Source organism: Tympanuchus pallidicinctus, unplaced genomic scaffold, assembly GCF_026119805.1.
Source record: "Tympanuchus pallidicinctus isolate F22 unplaced genomic scaffold, pur_lepc_1.0 scaffold4, whole genome shotgun sequence".
NCBI lineage: Eukaryota > Metazoa > Chordata > Aves > Galliformes > Phasianidae > Tympanuchus > Tympanuchus pallidicinctus.
This window is the reverse complement of record NW_026294758.1, coordinates 14799972-14819073: the sequence shown is the minus strand read 5'-3', so window position 1 is coordinate 14819073 and position 19102 is coordinate 14799972. Positions and strand designations below refer to the sequence as shown.

The 19102-nt window shown below is 35.8% G+C and overlaps 1 protein-coding gene across 3 annotated transcripts in view; it reads left to right on the top strand.

The window, feature by feature from the left end:
- TMEM161B (transmembrane protein 161B) overlaps positions 1 to 15861 on the top strand; it is a 40221-nt gene extending 24360 nt beyond the window's left edge. For all 3 annotated transcript variants that reach the window (XM_052700522.1, XM_052700521.1, XM_052700520.1), the window contains 4 exons: positions 2607 to 2720; positions 4255 to 4429; positions 6462 to 6558; positions 7383 to 15861. In XM_052700522.1, the coding sequence (XP_052556482.1) occupies positions 2607 to 2720; positions 4255 to 4429; positions 6462 to 6558; positions 7383 to 7660 (664 nt within the window). In that variant the 3' untranslated portion in view covers positions 7661 to 15861. The remainder of the gene's footprint in view (positions 1 to 2606; positions 2721 to 4254; positions 4430 to 6461; positions 6559 to 7382) is intronic.
- Positions 15862 to 19102: the final 3241 nt, after the last annotated feature.

The window sequence follows — 19102 nt, the reverse complement described above, 5'->3', positions numbered from 1 at the left end:
TGACTGGAAGAGGGGAAATGGTTTTAAACTGGGAGAGGCTAGATTTAGACTAGATATCAGGAAGGAATTCTTTACTGTGAGGATCATGAGACACTAGAACAGGTTGTCTAGCAGGGCTGTGGATGTCCTTCCCTAGAAGCATGCAAGGCCGGGCTGGAAGGGGCTGTGAGCAACCTGATCTAGAGGGAGACGTCTCTGCCTGTAGCAAGGGGGTTGGAACTACACATGATCTTCAAGGTCTCTTCCAACTCAAACCATTCTATGATTATGTTTTTGGATATAATAAATATTTCGGCATAAACTGAAATCTGTTTAAGTGCTCAACTTAAAAAATTAGCTGTGTTTAAATTGAGTCCTTCACTCTTCGTAAATATTTAACTAAGTACTTTGCATTAGATTTGAGCTCTTTGTAGATGAAAGCATGCAGTTAGAGCTGCAGGGTCTTGGCTCCTGCTTTATCTGCTGTTAAATTTCTGTCTGTACATAGGCTGTGACCAACTCTCAGTCTGTTCTTATCAGGCAAATAAAGTGCTCATTTTTTCATTTTTATGTACTTAAATATTTTAAAATTTCTTGTGCCTTTTCTACTACTATGTTGTAATTTTCCAGCATATTCCCTGATCTGTGAATGTGAGATTGTCTGCAGGAATATAAAATCTCTGAAACAGAACTTGATTGATAAGATCTAAAAGGTTGATTGATGATTACTGGTATGAGGTTTTGAAAAATAAATCTTGTCTGTCTTGATGTTTACAGAATATTAAATCTGATTGTTGAAGGTAACATTATGTAGCACCAACCAATTTTTTAATGTCTACTAATATTTTGCTTATTCAAGCCAAAAAAATGTAAAACAAAGAAAAATCTTATACTGTTGGTCAGTCAGCACTGTAAATAAGTAATGGAGTTAAAAACAAAGAGTTATCATTGGAAGTTTCCAGTGGGCCCTAAAGAGATCAATGTTTGCTCTTTGTGATGTGTTTTAGTCAATGAGCAGATCATTGCTTAGTGTTTGCAGTTGTTTGGCAGTGACTGAAGGGAATAGGAAATGAGTATGAGTGTAACTGCTGTAATGCTCTTTAAATTGGAAGTGGGAAAACAATGCCTTTCTTTGCAGTCAAACGTGGGATTATACTTGGTAGAAGAAACCAGAGAGGAGAAGCCATATTTATAAAATGGGAGACATATAGAAAACGTTGACATCCCACATAAGTAGCTACCACTTGAATAGTGTGGTTGAAATAATTAACATTATTCTTCCACAGATGTATATACAGGGAATAAATTTTAGAGAAAAGTAGGAGAAAAATAATGTCACTTTTAATTTTGTTAGTTTGATTTTTGTGAGCAGTATCATTCTTTGTGTGTTTTTTAGAGTTGTCTTAATTTGTACTATTTTCATACAGTCATTTTCCAGAACTTGTTACAAGAATCCATCAACCTGTTTCCTTCTACTCAAATAAGCAGAAAGGGAGACTTGCCACCATTTGGTACATTGCAGTCCATTGACTTAGTAGGATGTCTTTAGCTGGAAGCTCAAGTAAAATGTTCTCACAAGTTACTAAGATAATCTGGACTGCTCTTTGGTGGTATTGTGCTCCTTAGTACTTGAAAACTTACACTGCTTATTTCTTCATATGAAACCAATGGTTTAAGTGATGCTGTAACTGCTTCTGAAACACTCCAACTTTTCAGTGAGTATAGAATGAGTTTAGCAAGCTTGATTGCTTGAAATCAGTACAGTATTTCAGAATAACTTTTGGTTACCTCATTTTTTTTTTTTAATAGTTTAGAGGAAATGTCTTTGGAGATGGCCATATACATGAGCCAATTCTGTTAGAGAAGAAACATTGCAATAGTGAAAAATACCAGATCACAGGATGAAGTTTCAACTGTTCTTATTTTATTTGAGAATTGTAAATCTGGGGTATGGACTTCAGATTGGTCCAAAGGAGGAATAAAAGAAATATGTTAATTTCAGAGAAAACTCCAGAATAATATTTCCTTTTTTTAAAATCTACTGTTTTATATGTTGAGTTCCTTTTAAATTAACAATGTAGACAGTGTAGTTTTATACTTTAAACTTTGCTTTTTAAACATTGTAATTTTTTTGTTAGTATCTTTAATTGAATGCAAATTTCCCCTGGTTTGTATAGATAATGGAAATTAATCTAAGTACCTTTTTCATAAAACAAAAAATCTTAAATTAATGACACGCTATCCATCTAAGATGCTAACTGCCTAGATTAAAACTGTAAAAGCTACTGCACTTTGGTGTTATGCTATAGTATGAAATTTTTAAACAACTGTCTTTTCTATAGTGTGATATGGTGCATGTAGTTAGTTGCTTTGATTAGATTGTTAAAGTGTTTAGAAAAAGAATTATTTCAAAGAGCGCTTTTAAAACCACAGTTTCACAGTATACAATATTTTGTTAAAATGTAAGTCATTATCTTAAAAATAGAGAAGTAATCTCATTATTTACCTTTGTCTCAACTATATTAAAACTTGGACTTATCTTTTTAAGTTTGTTGCCAATTTCAACAGTACGGTAATTGTTTGCATTTAACAACTTCCTTCCCCCTCCCTTTTTTTTTTTTTTTCAGAACACTGCTACATATAAACTTCTTGGCACCTTTATTTATGGTTCTTCTATGGGTAAAACCAATCACTAAGGACTACATTATGAACCCACCTTTGGGCAAAGAGAGCATACCTTTGTAAGATTCCCTTTAAAACCTTTCTGGGGTTATTCAGTGTAAAGCTATCAGTCTAAGCAGTGCCTTCTGAAAGTTTAGTGGTGTGAAAGACTAGAAATTGTGTATCGAGAGTCACGAAAGTATGCCCTTTAGAGCTCATCTGTCTCAGAGGGAGAATGAATCGCAGTGTTGAGTTGATGGTTCTAGAAAAGCCACTATGTGCTGGCATCTCTTTGGCAGACTAATGGGTTGTTTTTCCTGTTGAAAACCTTACAGCTTACATATTGGTTTAAGAAATGAGTGGTTGTGTTGAAGACGAATGAGATGCATAGATATGAGGACTGGTCAAAGGCTCTTAATATGATGAGAAGTGTTTCAAAATCATAGGTGTAGTGCCTAGCTTCGCTATTAATTTCGCTTCATTAATAGATAAAATACTTAAAAGCATAAAAATGGAAGATTTTCATGAGTGATGCTATATTATAAAATACTGTTTTCTACTGAATAGATGGTTGTTACTATTGCTTTTAGTCTAGGAAAATCAGAATAATAGTAATTGGGTAGGCTTATAACTGATATGTTTGGCTGTCAGTTTTATTGCTTAATACGTAGGTCACTCTGAAAGTAATGCCTCCTATTTATTTCCATGGGAACTACAACAAATAGAAAGATCACAGTAGCACTGTTTAATAGGGCAAATACTCAGCTACAAAACAGTGTTTTTCAGCATAGTTACCAGTTATACATTTTCATCAGTTATACATTTTCACCACTGATGAACAAGGGCTGGAATGCTGTGCTCAGTAAAAATCTGCATGACTGTCTGGAACATGGCTAGTCTTTCACACCTTTGTCACCACTGCTGGGGCATTCTGCTATCTCACTGTGCTACCTCCACTGTTTTGTCTCCATAAACGTGCAGCAAGTGTCAATTAATGTCAGTGGGTCAGTTTTATTCTGCATGGAGAAATTCAGTGACACACCGTTGCTTCATATGCATTTCTGTATCAGATGCTTTTTTTTTGTCAGACTGCCTTCTGCGGCTGTCTCATGGCAACAAAATATAGTGGTGTATTGGTGGGAAGGTTCAACCTCTACTTCCATGACACCAACATCTGCCTCTGACATTGTGCACCAACATAGTAAAATAGGAGGCAGTAATTTCAGAGCAGGCCTTGTAGATCTAAAAGATGCTTGAAAGACAACTTTGTAACCATCAGTCTATTACATAACATTTGGAAATACAGATTTTTTTGCTTCCATTTTACTTCTTACTTCTTAGTTTATCTTAAAATGATCATGCTGTAGTTTGTAATGTTCTGTGTACATTACTCAAATGTAGTCATTCAAGAGCTGTTATTGTTTGCATAAGTAAGTGAAATTTAATGCTGTATTGGGGCTGCTGAGAAGTAATAGTACAAAGAGAAATGGATGGAAACAAATACTGATTTGCACATTAACTTTGTAACTGTGAATTATTCATTAAGTATTTCTGACCACATGCCTGAAGATTTCTTTACAGGACATGCATTGCTTTTTATTTTTTAATCTACAGAATGTCAGAAGACACATTTGACACCATGAGATTGTGGATTATAATCCTGCTGTGTGCTTTACGATTGGCTATGATGCGCAGTCATTTGCAGGCCTATCTGAATTTAGCTCAGAAAAGTGTGGATCAAATGAAAAAGGAAGCTGGCAGAATAAGCACAGTGGATTTACAAAAAATGGTAAGTACAGTGGGACTAAGGTTGCATTTGGAATGCTTGCACTTTTTAATGTGCTTTTTTTCCAGTTTTTGTGTCTTCTGGGGCACCAGGACTGAAATCTGGGTGAAGCTTTCTTCTACAAAAATAGCACTAAGAAGTTCTCTAAACCAAAATATGCAGAGATGTGAACCATATTATGCAAATACTTTATCTTAAACTGTTCATGTGTTATTGGAAGACATCCCGCTGTGAAGTGTTTTTTAAAAATACCATGGCAGACAGTATGCTTCTCTTGTTTCTGTTGCATGGATATAATCTATGGAGTGCATAGGCTCTGTGGCGATTAACTGTTGTAGTGTGGGAGAAATAGGGAGAATTTGAGTTTAGAAAGAATTTAAGATATTTAAGATAGATTAGTTATATTTTGGGATAAGATGTATTTAGTTCTGTAAGACCACTCTTGTGATGCACCAGCCTCACAACAAAACTACCTATCTTGTTACCGTCAAAAATGTTAGGAAAGACTGTATTATTTCTTTCTAATGAAAAAGAACAAACTGGCAAGGTAGAAGTTTGTAAGCTTGCTGTAGAACAGTGTTGCATGTTACCTGCAAATTAAACTTAGATTTCTAGTGTTGCGTGATAGTGCTGTCTGATGATGTTGCTGATCTGGGGTGTATTCCATGAGGAATATTGAAATATGCCATGGGATGAGGACTCCTCTCTTAGAATTGTCACTGTCACTAATAATTCTGTCTTTGTTGCCGCCGGATATCTTACTGTTAGTAGAGGACTGTGTTGTAGTTATTTCACATGTTTAATGAATAGTGTTTGGCTCTGTAGTAAATGTTAGGAAATGCAGGTAGTGACGACTGGTTATGATGGATCTGTATGACAGAAGATGGTTGTGAATGCATCTTGGTTTTGTAGGCTTTCATCTTACCTGTGAAACAAAAATGTCTTCTATAAGTCTGTTTATCCACTACATACATGTCTTCTCTTTAAGAAACCCATGGCCACTAAATACATTTTGTTTTATTACCATATTAGCCTTTTCTTCTGAAGTCTTGCCCGTAAAATCTTTCCTGTCTGCCTTGAAGGTGACCATTACTTTCTTACTTGTTCTTTTTATCGTATTTCATCATTTATCTTACAGTATTTTCGATACTTCCTTTCTGAGTGTCTTACTGCATTTTTTTCTCATGCTAGGTTTTGATGCTTGCTCATCTCAAAGCCCTTTGACATGTTTTAGGGGTACTTCCAAAAATGTCATGTCTGTCTTCATCTTTTTTGCCACCCTGTATTCTGTATTTTCTAAAATCTGATTAGCTTTAATTCATGGCTTGCTTTCTATTGATTTTTATGACTTTTTCTCCTCTTTATCTGATATATTCTTTTAGGTCAAAAGCTTATATGAAATACGTAATGCAAAAATATTGAGAAATATGGAACAAATTACAGGGAGGAAAGAGTGATAAATTTGAGTAGGTTTCAAGAAGTAATAATGTATATAAGAAATAAAAACCTTTTAAATAGTTTGTTATTGATTATCTGCTAATGAAAAATCCTCTTGTCATTGTTTTTAAAACTGGTATTTTACATTGGGAAAGACATGTCTTCCTTTTTAACCAAATTTTTGTTTACTTTGGGTGAAACTTGGGATTTTAACTATCTTGTTTGTGTAGTGGAATTTATTTTGTAAATAACAAAAGTTTTGATTTACAGTCAAAACTAATTTTTTGTTAGTGTGGTGAAATAGGAATCTTTGAACAATGATATGCAATGTTCATAAGCAGAATTTTTTCAAATTTTGTAACTGAACAGATATTTTTATTTACTTTCTTTCACGGCTTCCGCTCAGAATTTTAAGTGCCTTGATGAGCTTATCAGCTAGGGTTTTTTTTTTTCATTTTTATTTTGAAGACGGTGGGTCATAACACTGAAACATGGTAGAAAACTTAAGATTGCATTTGTGCGTGTGCGTTGTTCTTAATGAATTGCATGTTCGTGTAGGTTTGCTCTGAACTCAAATGATTTTATTCTATCTTCCCAGGTGGCTCGAGTATTCTATTACCTTTGTGTAATTGCACTGCAGTATGTTGCACCATTGGTAATGCTTCTTCACACGACTCTGCTTTTGAAAACACTAGGTAGGCAAAATTTGATGGGCAAATCTGTTCTGTACAGGACTCTTATATTTTCAAGTTGCTGTAAAGAATTAGGATTTATAAGTAATGCAATACAGAAAAATGTTGTTTTCTGTCATTTAAAACGTACTGATCTGTAGTTTGTAAGTTATCATCTTCTCTTGCTGCTTTTGATGTCTATCAATGATATGCTAATTTGGTTGCTTTATTTCTGAGAAATTGCGTAGTACAACAAATGAAGCTTTTTATTTCTATTTAAATATTCATATTTTTCAAGTATTTTAAGTGAGCTGTATAAGGCATTGTTGATACAATCTTTTATCTATTATTTGATTTTTTTTTTTTCCCCCAGTTCTTCAATTTTCAGTGAGTTATTGAAAAGAAATTGAAATAGAAGATTCATTTCACTTACAGGAGACTTGATATCACTGTTTTTTTCACTTCCTTATGAGGGATGTCTTTTACAGCCTGCCATGCAATCATGGCATTCTTTTTGCAAAATGTCAGCTGAGAGAGAAAGGCTTCATTAGGCTGTGATTCATCTCATCCTGAAGCAGACATCTATATTTAGTGAGATTAATCATACCAGGTACTGACGAGTCCCATGGCAACCGTTTCACATGTAGATGTTAGTATGTCAAAAAGCAGGATGAATCCTACCCTGATGGGTTACTAGAGTGATCAGGGAGCCATAGGGAGCAAAACAGGTAGTTCTTAGTAAGTTTGAAATATTTGTGTATGTGTGTTAAAAAATATATAAAACAATACAGTGTATAGAATGAAGAAAATTTAATTTAATAAAATTTGTTAATTCTTTATTTCGACAGGTAATTATTCTTGGGGCATCTACCCGGAACTGAGTTCTAACACTCCAGTAGAAAACAGTTTGCTTCATAATTCAGCTTATTCTGAATCTGCACCTGCTGATGGAAAGATGAAAGTAACCGTAGTACAAATAACAATGGCTTTGGGAAGCCTAAAGAATATTTTCACTCCTCTCCTGTTTAGGGGACTCCTGTCGTTCCTTACCTGGTGGGTTGCTGCTTGCCTCTTTTCTACAAGCCTTTTTGGGCTTTTCTATCACCAGTACCTGACTGTAGCATGAACAGATCAACTGATAAGTATGAAGTCAAATTCCAGATACAAACCCAGGTACCCAAGAGGAGGTGAAGAAAAAAAGAAGAAAGATATTTATGAAGAGAAAACATATCATATTTTTAAAAATCTTCCTCTGTGTTCTCAGGGTGAATATTCTTCAAATGCTTAAAATCACAACTGGGTTTGTTAGTTTTGTTACCCAAATGGTAGGTAACTTATTCAATTCTAGTGGTAAGACTGATATTATTATGTGGCAGGCATTGGTGTGCATGTTTAAAAGTTACAACTTCAGAGTATCTTGGTTTCCATAAAGAGGAAGTTGCCTTCAACACTTAAAGAATCAGCAGTCAGTAACTGAACTGTGTGAGTAGGTTCTGGTCATGCTGATGGTGGCTACTTGTTGAGTATAATATTGAAACTGAGCCATACAATGGACAGAAAAAGGGGATTTTAAAAAGTTCTGTTGGGTATTTTTTGATCACTTTTCAGCATGAAAAATGAAATAATCCAACAGGACAAAAGCAATGCTGTATATTACAGTAAGGAAAGTTGTATAAAATTTCAATTTAACATAAGAAAAATGTATGGACCTGGCAGGTATTGCTGCCTAAATATTATGCAGGAATGCTTGCACAGTGAAAGGAGAGTTATAGAAAAATAAATAAATAAATTACTTCAGTCCATAAGTCATTTTGAAGTAATGGCCATTTGTATTGGTGCTAATTTTGATCCACAGATTCCATTCGGATCTTTTAAAATTTTTCTTTTTAGATAATAGATAAAATTCCATTGAATTCACAAAATAGTATAATTAGACTAGTGATTCCAATTAAACATTTCAAAACAATACAGTTTAATCCTGCTGACTGAGAGTGTATGTATCTGTGATGTACATATATATATATATATATATATTATATATGAAATATATAATATATATGGAGTTATAAAGTATGGAATCTTTATTTTAAATTACTGAATGTATATTGCAGGGCCATGGGAGAGGGATATATATGTATCTAGTAATTTCAAGAACCCATTTGAAATGAAAATTAAATTTTTTTGAAAGTTCAGTTGAAAGGGCTATTTGTTTTTGGTGCCTCTACAAAGGTACTTAGCTCTACTAAAGAACTTATGCTGTTCTGAAAGAAGAGATCTGCTTCATCTCTTAGTCTTGAAACTTCTGCTCTGTCAGATCATTTCCTTTAATCAGTCTAATTTGTGTTAACTTAGCCATGCAGTAACAACTGGTATCTCTTGGCTTCAGAAATAAATTTTCTGTGTAGTAAAACAGTTGTTGTAAGGAGGAACAAGCTTTAACTTCACAACTTTTGCTTAACTGGAGGGATAGAGCCTGCATATCAAGCCATTGTGAAACAATGATAGATGAAGTTTTGGATATTTTGTGTGATGGGATAACAGGATGATTCATATGCAGTAGCTTTTTTTTTTAAAAAAAAAAAAATAATAATAATTCACTGTGCAGAGTTCAGTGCTTCTTTGACTAATATTGGCTAATTTATGTTACTGTTCTATTTTTTTCTCTTTACTTTGTGTACCACTTTAGCATATAGTCAGCATTTCTAAATGAAAGAGTTTAACAAATATTAAATATGTTGCAAAATTACCATGTGGGAAAGCAAACTGCCAGTGAATGCAGAAAAATCAGAGTTTACACTGGTGATAAACTGTCTTGCTATGTCAAATACCTTTTAAGCATTTACTAACACTAGGCAAAGATCTGCGTACACCAGCTAATACCTACTGAATGTGTTTGGGATATCTTGAGAACACCTTGCATGACTTGACTGGTTTCATTGCAGTATAATATTTCAGTGCTACTGGTGCTCCAAGCTTTGTTTTTTTACACCAGCTTTCCATCACTAACAAGGACAAAGATTCATCTGTGTAGATTGGACTACAGTATTTTACTTCATAGATTCAGGTCTTGAAATATTCCTAGGATTTGTATTTCAGATGAATAGAATGAGAAATTATCACAGGTACAGTAATACTAGATCCAGTTTCTGTTAATTCAAGATATTTCATTAATATAAGAATAATGCAAGCATCTAAGTCATAGGTGGGTATCCACCTTTAATGTTTTAGTCATTAAACTAGTAAAACAATGAAGTACAAATTGATACTGATTGTAAACTTGACCCAAAAAGCTCACTGCATGAGATTGTTGCAGTTGAAGGATAGGAAAAAGATGACTTCAAAATAATGCTGTTTCCTTTAGCATGGTGTGTATTCTTGGAAGCTCATAGATAGAAGAAACTATGGTTACATAATACTGACTCCGGCAAAGGATTGTGTGTAGCTCAGCTTTGCAGAGCTTTTGTTGAGGAATCACACTGTTTTATGTTTCAGATATCATACAGTTCACAGTGAAATATGCACTGGTTGATGCTACCATTAAGATCAGTGCTTCTGGTTGTTATTGTTCTGTTGTTCCATGGAATGGGAAGGATGACCCTCTGATCAGCAGTTTGATCTGAGTAGGAGGCAGTTTTCTTTGGTTTTATTTAACCCGCACGTGAGGCTTACTGAAAACTGTAATATAGCAATAAACGTCTTTGAACTTTTAGATGATAGTGAAATGGGATGAAGTATATTGCTATAGTTGTGAGCAATGCATTTTATAACTACCTTATATGACATGCTCAGAAGTGACTTTTAAAATAAAATAGCAGCCTTGATAGTTCTGACCTCCATGTATATTATATAAAATAAGAAGTATCTGCTTACTTGTTCAGGAAGTTCCTCTAAAACAGCAGCTGGCAAATGCGTCCCCCCTTACACCACCATCCCCAGAGAGATTTATTGGCACTTTGTAGGGAAGAAGCAGCTTGCGAAAATGGAAAAGCAGGTAGAATAAGTCTGAATTGCTAGTAATTTTTATTCAGGATTCTTGCTTTTTCTTCACTGCCTACTTCATTTTTGAGAGAGTTCAGAAGGAAAGATGCCTTTGAAGTTCAGATCTACCTTTATCACTCTGGTAATGTGACTTACTGGCCTGATGCTTTTATTCTTTTTTCTGTTCACAACTTTTCCCTTACATTAGTTATGAAGAACTGACCTAGCTAGATTAGTTAACATTTGTATTTTGATTATTGTTTTGTGGGCTTGAATTTATTGGTCACTGCAGGACCAGTTCTTTAAATAATTTAAATAATTCCAAAGTCCAGCTGGAATTTGAACAGAATTACTAGTAGGTTAAAAACTCTTTTTCTATTGCAGTTGTCCCTTCAGACAGAAAGTTAAGATGGTATTTAATCCATGTCTTCCAACAACATTCAGGATAGTCCAAGTGTAGCATTTGGGCTAGAGAAGTTAAATGGGAAAAGGAAGTGGGACTTGAACAAGCCTGCTTTTCCACTTTGCAAGCAGTGTTCTCAGGCAGCACTTGACCTTTGTTGATCATTTGAGGCTCTAGGATTTTCCAGGTGTTGAAGGAACTGTGGCAGTTTTTTTCTCTTCTTGTTTTCTCTTGCATGAGAAGCAAACATGAGAAAAAGTATTAAATCAGTACAAGAGAAGATCCTTTATAGAGGGATGTGCTTTAGAAAACTCATTTCTATGGCAGTTGTTCTTCCACTTCCTCTACCCACAAATACTGGAAGGTAAGCAAATAGAAATGCGTATTTACCTTTGTAAGTCATTGTAAAGTCATACTCACTACAAAAGATGCCGTCAAGATACATCATCTATGCAAGTAGGTAGCATAACTTTAATGTGTAGATAGGTAGTTAGTGCAGAGTTTTCAACTAACGTCAAAGAAGCAATTAAAATTATTTTTATTATGCTGTACTGAAGTACAGCTGAATTCTAATAGAGGTCGTGGATTGAATAGAAAATTTAAAAGTATCTTACATGAAAACGTGTAAGGCTTTTTGAAGGCTCTACAAGGTAAAATGCCACGTGTGTTTTTATTCTCAAAGGATTGTTTTAGACATTGTCTTGTTGGTTTTTTGGTTTTTTTTTTTTTGTTGTTGTTGGTTTATTGTTGTTTTTTCCAAAGAGATTTTGACTAGTTTTGAAATGTTACAGTTTCGGTATATGACAATCTGTGCCACAAAAATTCACCCTACAGTTAATGTTGTCCCTAACAAGAGTTAAGTTCATAGTGCAAATGGGCAATCTTGAATGAAAACAAGGCCACACAAAATAGACTGTTCTCTTGGAGAAGTCTTTGCACTGTGGCCAAGTTCTAACGGAGGAAGTCAGTAGCAGGTCCCTTGGATCGTAAATCATATACTGGAGCTAAATGCTTACCATAATGAGTAAGTAAGACTGTTATTTTCAGCATCTGAATTCCAAGTCCAAAATTCCAGATGGTAAGTTAAGAGCAGTCTGGTAGTTGTTCTAAAGAGCATCTAGGCAACACATACCAAATGCCAGATCTAGTTAAGAACACTGATGCAGGGAAGGCAGTCTACTGCAGAGTGATTTCTGTGCAATTTTTTCTTCAGAAAGAGCTGCCATGATTTATGGTGCGGGTAGTGCAAGTCCTGAATTGATGGTATATCTAACCTTCGTTCTCAGTACTAGTCTGAAAGGTTTTCTGCTCTGTGGGAGAGAGATTATGAGGCCAAGATGTTATTCTGAGGCTGCTTTTACTGAAATCTGTATATGCTGCACTTAACTTTTTCAAGTGTCTCACTGTGGATTGCCAGGAGAGTAACGCTACGCTGGACACTTCATGCCAGTGTACATGTATTTTTATAACTTTAATTTTAGTGGCATTTTTAATGGAAATTATTTTTAATCCTGTTACCATCAATCATATTTTAATTTTTTAATTAATATCAGTGCCTGCAACTAGAAGTCAAATACTTCTACACTCAACATTTTTTAAAACTTGATTTCCAGACTGGAGTGCTAGCAAGTATGCAGTTTTATATTGATCTGTGTAATCCACCTGTAAATATCAAATTTTTTTCACTTGATGTCAAAACATCAAGCAATACTGAAGGAGAAGGTTCGGATTTGCAGTATTCAGCAGCATTGTACCCTTATGACTCTGCTATTAAAACAAGCAGACACAAAAGCACAGGAAAACAAAAAAGTAGATTTTAGAACTAGCTTTTTATAAACTCTGTGGTAGTTTTTATTTTAGTGATGTGCTAAGTATTTTTTAAAGCTTGGCTTAAGATATCATAAAGTTAACTTTTTCTCTCTTTTCCTCTTTTCACTGTATGTTCACAAAGAGAACTTTGCTTCCCTTATAGCCCTAATTTTCAAGAATGAATATTTGTCTTACTTTAGATTAAAAACCAGAAAAAAATAAATGCACACAAAAAAGATTATTTTGTAATTGCAGTTCATACCTATGTCAGGATGTGCCAACAAACAGTTTTTTGTTGTCTTCAGTCATTCTCCTGTCCCACTGTTATCTTTCCTATGTGTTGTTAGTACATATGGTTTCCTAGGAAAAAGTCTGTATAAGCAATGCTAGGGCACTTTGTGTAATGTTACAACTGTTCCATGTATGTGACTAAATGCTAATGTAAACATGCTACTAAATGATTTAAGCCTAAAAATTCCTACAAGATGGGCTTGTTACAAATCACGCAGGAAACACCCTCCAAGTTGTAAATACTTGACTTCAATGTCTCTGTTGTTGTGTTCGCGCATAAATTGTGTTGCTGTTCTGTCTTAAATATTTTGCTGTCTTTTTAAGAGAAAAGCACATAGTACTGTATGTTACTGAACAAATCAGAGAATAGAGGGACTCCCCATCCGCCATTTCACTATTTGCCAAATGGAAAAGACTCTTATATTTTTAATGTAAATTTTAGTTTCCTATTACTGCTAAATTACTTCTGAACTATGATTTTGTAGTTAAAGTTTTGCAAAATAGTTCGATTAGCATGCTTTGTAGCGAAGGTGTTATCAAACGGATGTTGCATTGTATAGACCTCTCCTGACCAGTGTTGCACATCGCCTGCTGTTTTAAAAACAAATTCTCATTTACTGTGTGCTTTTGGAGTTCGTCAGAATTAGAGACAGGAGAGTGTAACACAAATTAAAAGAGCTGAGATGTTGTGTTTGGGGGATTGCTGGCACTTTAATTCTTTTTTTTTTTTTTTTTTTTTTTTTTTTTTTTTTTTTTTTTTAAGTCAGTGGGGATAATATTTAGGTGCAAGTACTGCAAATAATAAACAATCTAAAGAAATATTGTATTCTTTTTGTGCACCGTAGACTAAAGTGCCTAACATGGGTGGTCTGTAGAAGACATGCATTAAACTTCTTGCATGTATCTTTGTGGTCATTTTGCTAAATAGCAGGTCAGTGTTTGGAAAGAAAATGCACAGACTGCTAGTCCTAAAAATGGGGATATGATAAAAACATTCTTTCCGTACAGCTTTTGGCATTTAGAATGTCTGTATATTTACAGGTCATTATACACTGGAGGCAAGTAAGATTTTGGAGAAATCTTTTCCATTTTTATTACCTTAGTGATATAATGTGACACCCCACTGCCATATGTACCTTCAGTTTTCATCCTTTTTTGTGATTCAAGGAAGGAACTGGCACAACTTGGAAACAGTTGACTTTAGCAAAGTTTTCTAGTGACACCCTTGATTCTGCTCATGCCCTGCTTCTGCAGCTAGCTTTGACCTGGATAAGTAGCTCTGCTTGAGATCAGAAAGACCACACTGAAATTCATCACACCTGTATGGATTTGGACTACAACAGAGGTGGATTGTAGTATAACTGTTTGGGACTGAGCGAAGAAGAGGCTCCAGTTATATTAGCCATTTTGTAGAATGCTTTTAGAGTAACTGAATAGTAAACTCATCTGTAGCTGTCTGCTACTTCCTTGCCTCTGAAAATGGTGAGCAGTGATAATCCCCTGGTCTGATGGGGGAGCTGAGAAGCTTGCCTTTGAGTAAATTATCTCCAAAAGTGAACTGCTTGTAAGCTGAAATGTTGTAATAGGTTTAAATCTACCAAAGGAAGCCTTCCTCGAAAGGAAGCCTTATAAAACCATTTTGAGCTTTTAGCTCTGAGAAGTGGCTTTAGTAACCTACGCTGTATGTAGTACACTGTTGGGAACACTTGCTCCAGTAAGTGCGCTAAGCGTTTCCTTACACTGTGTGTAAGAGATGGTTGCTTGTTATTTTACTGCAGAGCACTAAGAAGCTGGTTTTGTCTTGTTTGTAAGTGTTAGCATATACCAGGCAGCATTTTTTTAATGTAAGAATAGTAAAAATTGGTTTGTCATCTAAAAACCTAAAACCTTTAACATCAATAAATGCTGTGAGTTGAAGCAAGATTATGCTTTATTATTCCTCTAGTAATTCTGGTGAAATGCTATAATTTATATTTGTTTTTATAAAGCACATGTTACTGAAGTTAAATTTGTGTTTGTTAGGTACTAGTGGTAACACCACAGCAAATAAGAAAAACTGTGATATCTGCTGTGTATTGAGTGCCCCATCAACATGCCTTTGTAAAGCATTGATCCGTGTGAGACATTTAATGTCTACTGCAGTTATGCTAATACAGTATTTAGTATCCCTACATGTACTCTGCATGTCTTTGCATTTGTGCACTGTAGAAGGATAAACTGTTTTTCAGTACTTACTCTAGGTTTAAAAAAGCTGACATTATTTTATATAGTATTTCCCATATCCAAAATAGGGCAATTTCTGAAGCCAAAGATCAATAAATGTTTATTGTCTATCAGTGTGGGCTTTTTTCCTATTTTGTACATCCCACTTGTTTAAATGTATATCTCTAGACTTGCCAAGTGTAACCAAACTTACTGTTTCTGTACTAGCCTAAATTATCTTCTTTAGAAATATTTTCGTATATTGTTTCCCTCCTCATTGCTTGGGGTGCAGCAGAATAATTTTCCCCCATTCTTCCCCCACCAGCATAAATGCAGACTGTCTTAATCATTTGAGTAGCTATTTACCCATGAAGAATCACTTTTCAGATTTGCTTAAAACCACCATGGTCTCTTCTAATTGTGTCATCATGATAGCACCAAGAAGCAGTAGGTCTGACGTGGGTTTTTGAAAATATTTTTGGAATGTTGAACTTGGTTACACGTGAATTTTTGTTCCATTCATGCACACATTGCTACACACTAAATGAATGATTCCAAGCTGCTTAGATAGTTCTTCAGCAGCAAAACATCCTTGACAAAACAGTTTCCTTTGATCTACTAGCAAAGTTGTACAAAAAAGAAAACACACACACACACACAAAACACAAAAAACAAAGCAAAAAAAAAAGCTTCAATTATGATAGGAAGTGTTGCTACAGAGAAATGACCCGTGGTCCCAAGGACAGTTTTTCAGAACATTTTTCTGCAAACACCAAAATGCATTGTGCAGACTGGTCATGAAAACTTCTGAAAGCCATATTAACTGGAACTTTGAAAAGAGTAATTGGAAAAAAATTGAATTGGGTTGGATGCATTTGAAAATACACAAGTTATCTGGGCTATGAGATCACCTCCTGGAAAAGATCAACACGCTGCAAGATGAGTTAAAATCAAGGTTAGGAGAAGCATAATGAGTTGTGTGGTATTTTTGTGTATGTTTGGTTTGCTTTTTTTATACCAACTAAGAACAGCATTCTTAGCAATTGGTTTCCTCCATACAGCCTGAAGCATTAGTTTAGGTCCCTGAAGCTGCAGCAGGATAGATACCCGGTGTGTATACACTCTTAATCATTTTCATCATCTGTAATTCCAGTTCACATAATGCATTGGTTCTCATGTGCTGCTTGAAGTTATCAGTGAGCACCAATGCAGTGCAGATGATCCCCAAGGTTTACTCTAGGCTAGGAGTTTATGCCTTATGAAGTTTGTTGTGTTTAACCTTCAAAATGCCTTTGGCTGGAGCCCAAATGGGTAATTTAGGCTGTTAACTCCACAGCATCTTGCCTGTGTGCACCACACAGGTGAGATAAATGCTGTAGTATTGTGGGGCATAGGCAGCCAAGCAGCTGCCTGGAAGATTTATCCTTCCATAAATCCTGTCCATTTATCCTTCAAGAGGACAAAACCTGTGTGTACTCTGCTCTTCTAGCTCTTTGCCTGCAATGCAGCAGAAGGCTGCTGTAGGACTCTCTGCAGCAGATGTGAACCCATGCTTTTGTGAGTATAATGAAGCCCTGCTTCTAACCCAAAAAGGTCACATTGCCCTAAGCACAACTGATCCAAAAGGACTTCAGTGAGGAAGGCAAGCAGAGCTGTCCTCTGCTGTGAAATGCAAACAACGCATTGTCTGCTGCTCACTGTAACAGCTGAAGAACCACCTAGCTCCTTAAAACTTTTAGCAGTATTCTGTGGAAACATACTCCAGACAGAAGTACAAGCATCTAGTTCCTGTCTGGTGCTACCTGCTTTGGGCAAGACTAGGGAAGCAGTGAGGATGCTTCTGCTCTGAATCAGATTATGAAGAATTTGCAAAGAAGTTAAATTACTGTCAGACTGTTGTCTGACCAACAGCAACTGGAACTCAGCAGAGGTAGGGAGATGGCTTTTGTGGAGGAATGTTCTGTGCAAGCAAAGGACGATGCTTGAAGACAAAATGGTATTTGTATGGTGTTACCACCCTTCCTAGGGGATGAAAAAGGACATTTCCTCTCCCAAATCTCATATATGGGCTATTTTATGTTAGTCGGAAGTAATTCATCATCCCAGCTCTGGAAATGGGTGAGCTCTGCAATATTTCATGCTGCTTGTAAGTGCTCGAAGACGTCTGTGGAACGCTTTGCTGAGGATCAGCATTTTGCTTTCCCCATGGTGTGGCTTTAACGCGTCTGGGGGCAAGGCTGCTTTGTTCATGGCATATGGTGCCACAGGTCAATTTTGTTGCTCTTGAAAGCTGACAGGAAAACAAAACATCCTTCTTTCTGAAATATGAATCTCATAGTCCTGTGACCTGGTCAGATAAGTAACTCATGCCTAGCATTTCTTTCCACCTGTCAGACTTGAGCACGCTTTTTTATTGAGTGCAGAACTAGTGTGATTTATGTTTTGGTGGATGTATAACATCAATAGCCTTCAATTTATCAGAAATTAAAAGCAAACAGGCTGTTGTTTGGAGACAGATGTAGCTGCTCTTTAGTGAGCATAGCTGCCCTGTTGCTTCCCATTCATTTGGGTTATGTTGGTAGAAGGAGTTAACTGCAAGTTTTGGTCCTGAAATCCATTTCTTCCCCATCTAAGCCCATACCATTGTACCCTCACCATCTTCCTGCTATCAACTCAGTCAGAAGGATGCAACAAAAAATGAGCGTTTTGATTTGCCTGTAAAAATGCTGCTGAGGACTTCAGGGCAAGAAAAATCTTCAGTGGGAAAGGTGAGAATTCTGCAGCGTCAGGTGAAGTCAGAGGCTAAAATACTCGAAGGCAAAATAAAAGCTGGATGGGGAGGGCTCTTTCATCTTAGGGCAAGACAGGACACGATCCAGAAATTGGAACCTGATGTTAAGCAAATTAGAGCAGTGAAAAATGTAGTTCTAATTACATCACAACCTGAAAGGGTCAGTTCACTGGGTTTTCTTCAGACATTCTCTCTATAAGCTGCTTGAGGTAAGCAAGTAATTGCTCTTCATGCAAGGAATATGAGTGGAAAGTAACAGAACTAGAGGACAAATGACTTAGTTTTCTGCTAAAACTGGGATTTGGGGATTTCTGCATTGGCACTACTATAGCTGGATGCCATGTGGCTGAGATGGGGGTATGCATTTCTTTACCACTACTGAAATCTGGTATACATCTTGCTATGTACATATTAACATGCTGTCTTTCTACTAGGATAATGAATGTCATTGAATAGAAAACTTTCTTGGGGATTCTTTTTTTAAAAGGTGCTGAATCTTCCTGGATGCCAAGAGCAGAGCAGAACATTGCTCTTACAGCACTGGAAGATTTCACTTGAACTTTTTGTTTCTAGATTCCACATTTATTGTACAAGCTTTTCAGCAGAAGAATACTTCTCAATATCAGATGTCATTTGGTATAGGATAGTTCTGCGATGCTTTTCTCCTGAGCTGTTGCAAGACAAATATTTCCTGGTTTTGTATTTATGTATTTCTCTTCTGCCCATGAGTGTACTTGGCATTTTGTTTCGTTTATTTAGTGGTTACTACTTCTTTGCTCAAACCCTTTCTTCAAATCTGTTACCTTAAATTCAAAGTAACAGTAACTTGGGACCATTAGATATCGGTTGTGTTTTCTGTTCAAATATACTAACAGTAATGAGAATGCTGAAGCATTTTGTCCTTATAGGAACACGCAGGCACAGACGTATTTATATGATTAGTACGTATGTATTTGTATACAGGTATATGTTTTTACATGTAGACACCATCCTGCTCCGTACTCCTGCCTTAACATCAAAATGTTCATCGTAGCTCTTCCACATCATGCTCTGACTGGTGTGTATCTGCTTTGTGCTCTTAATCCATACATTGT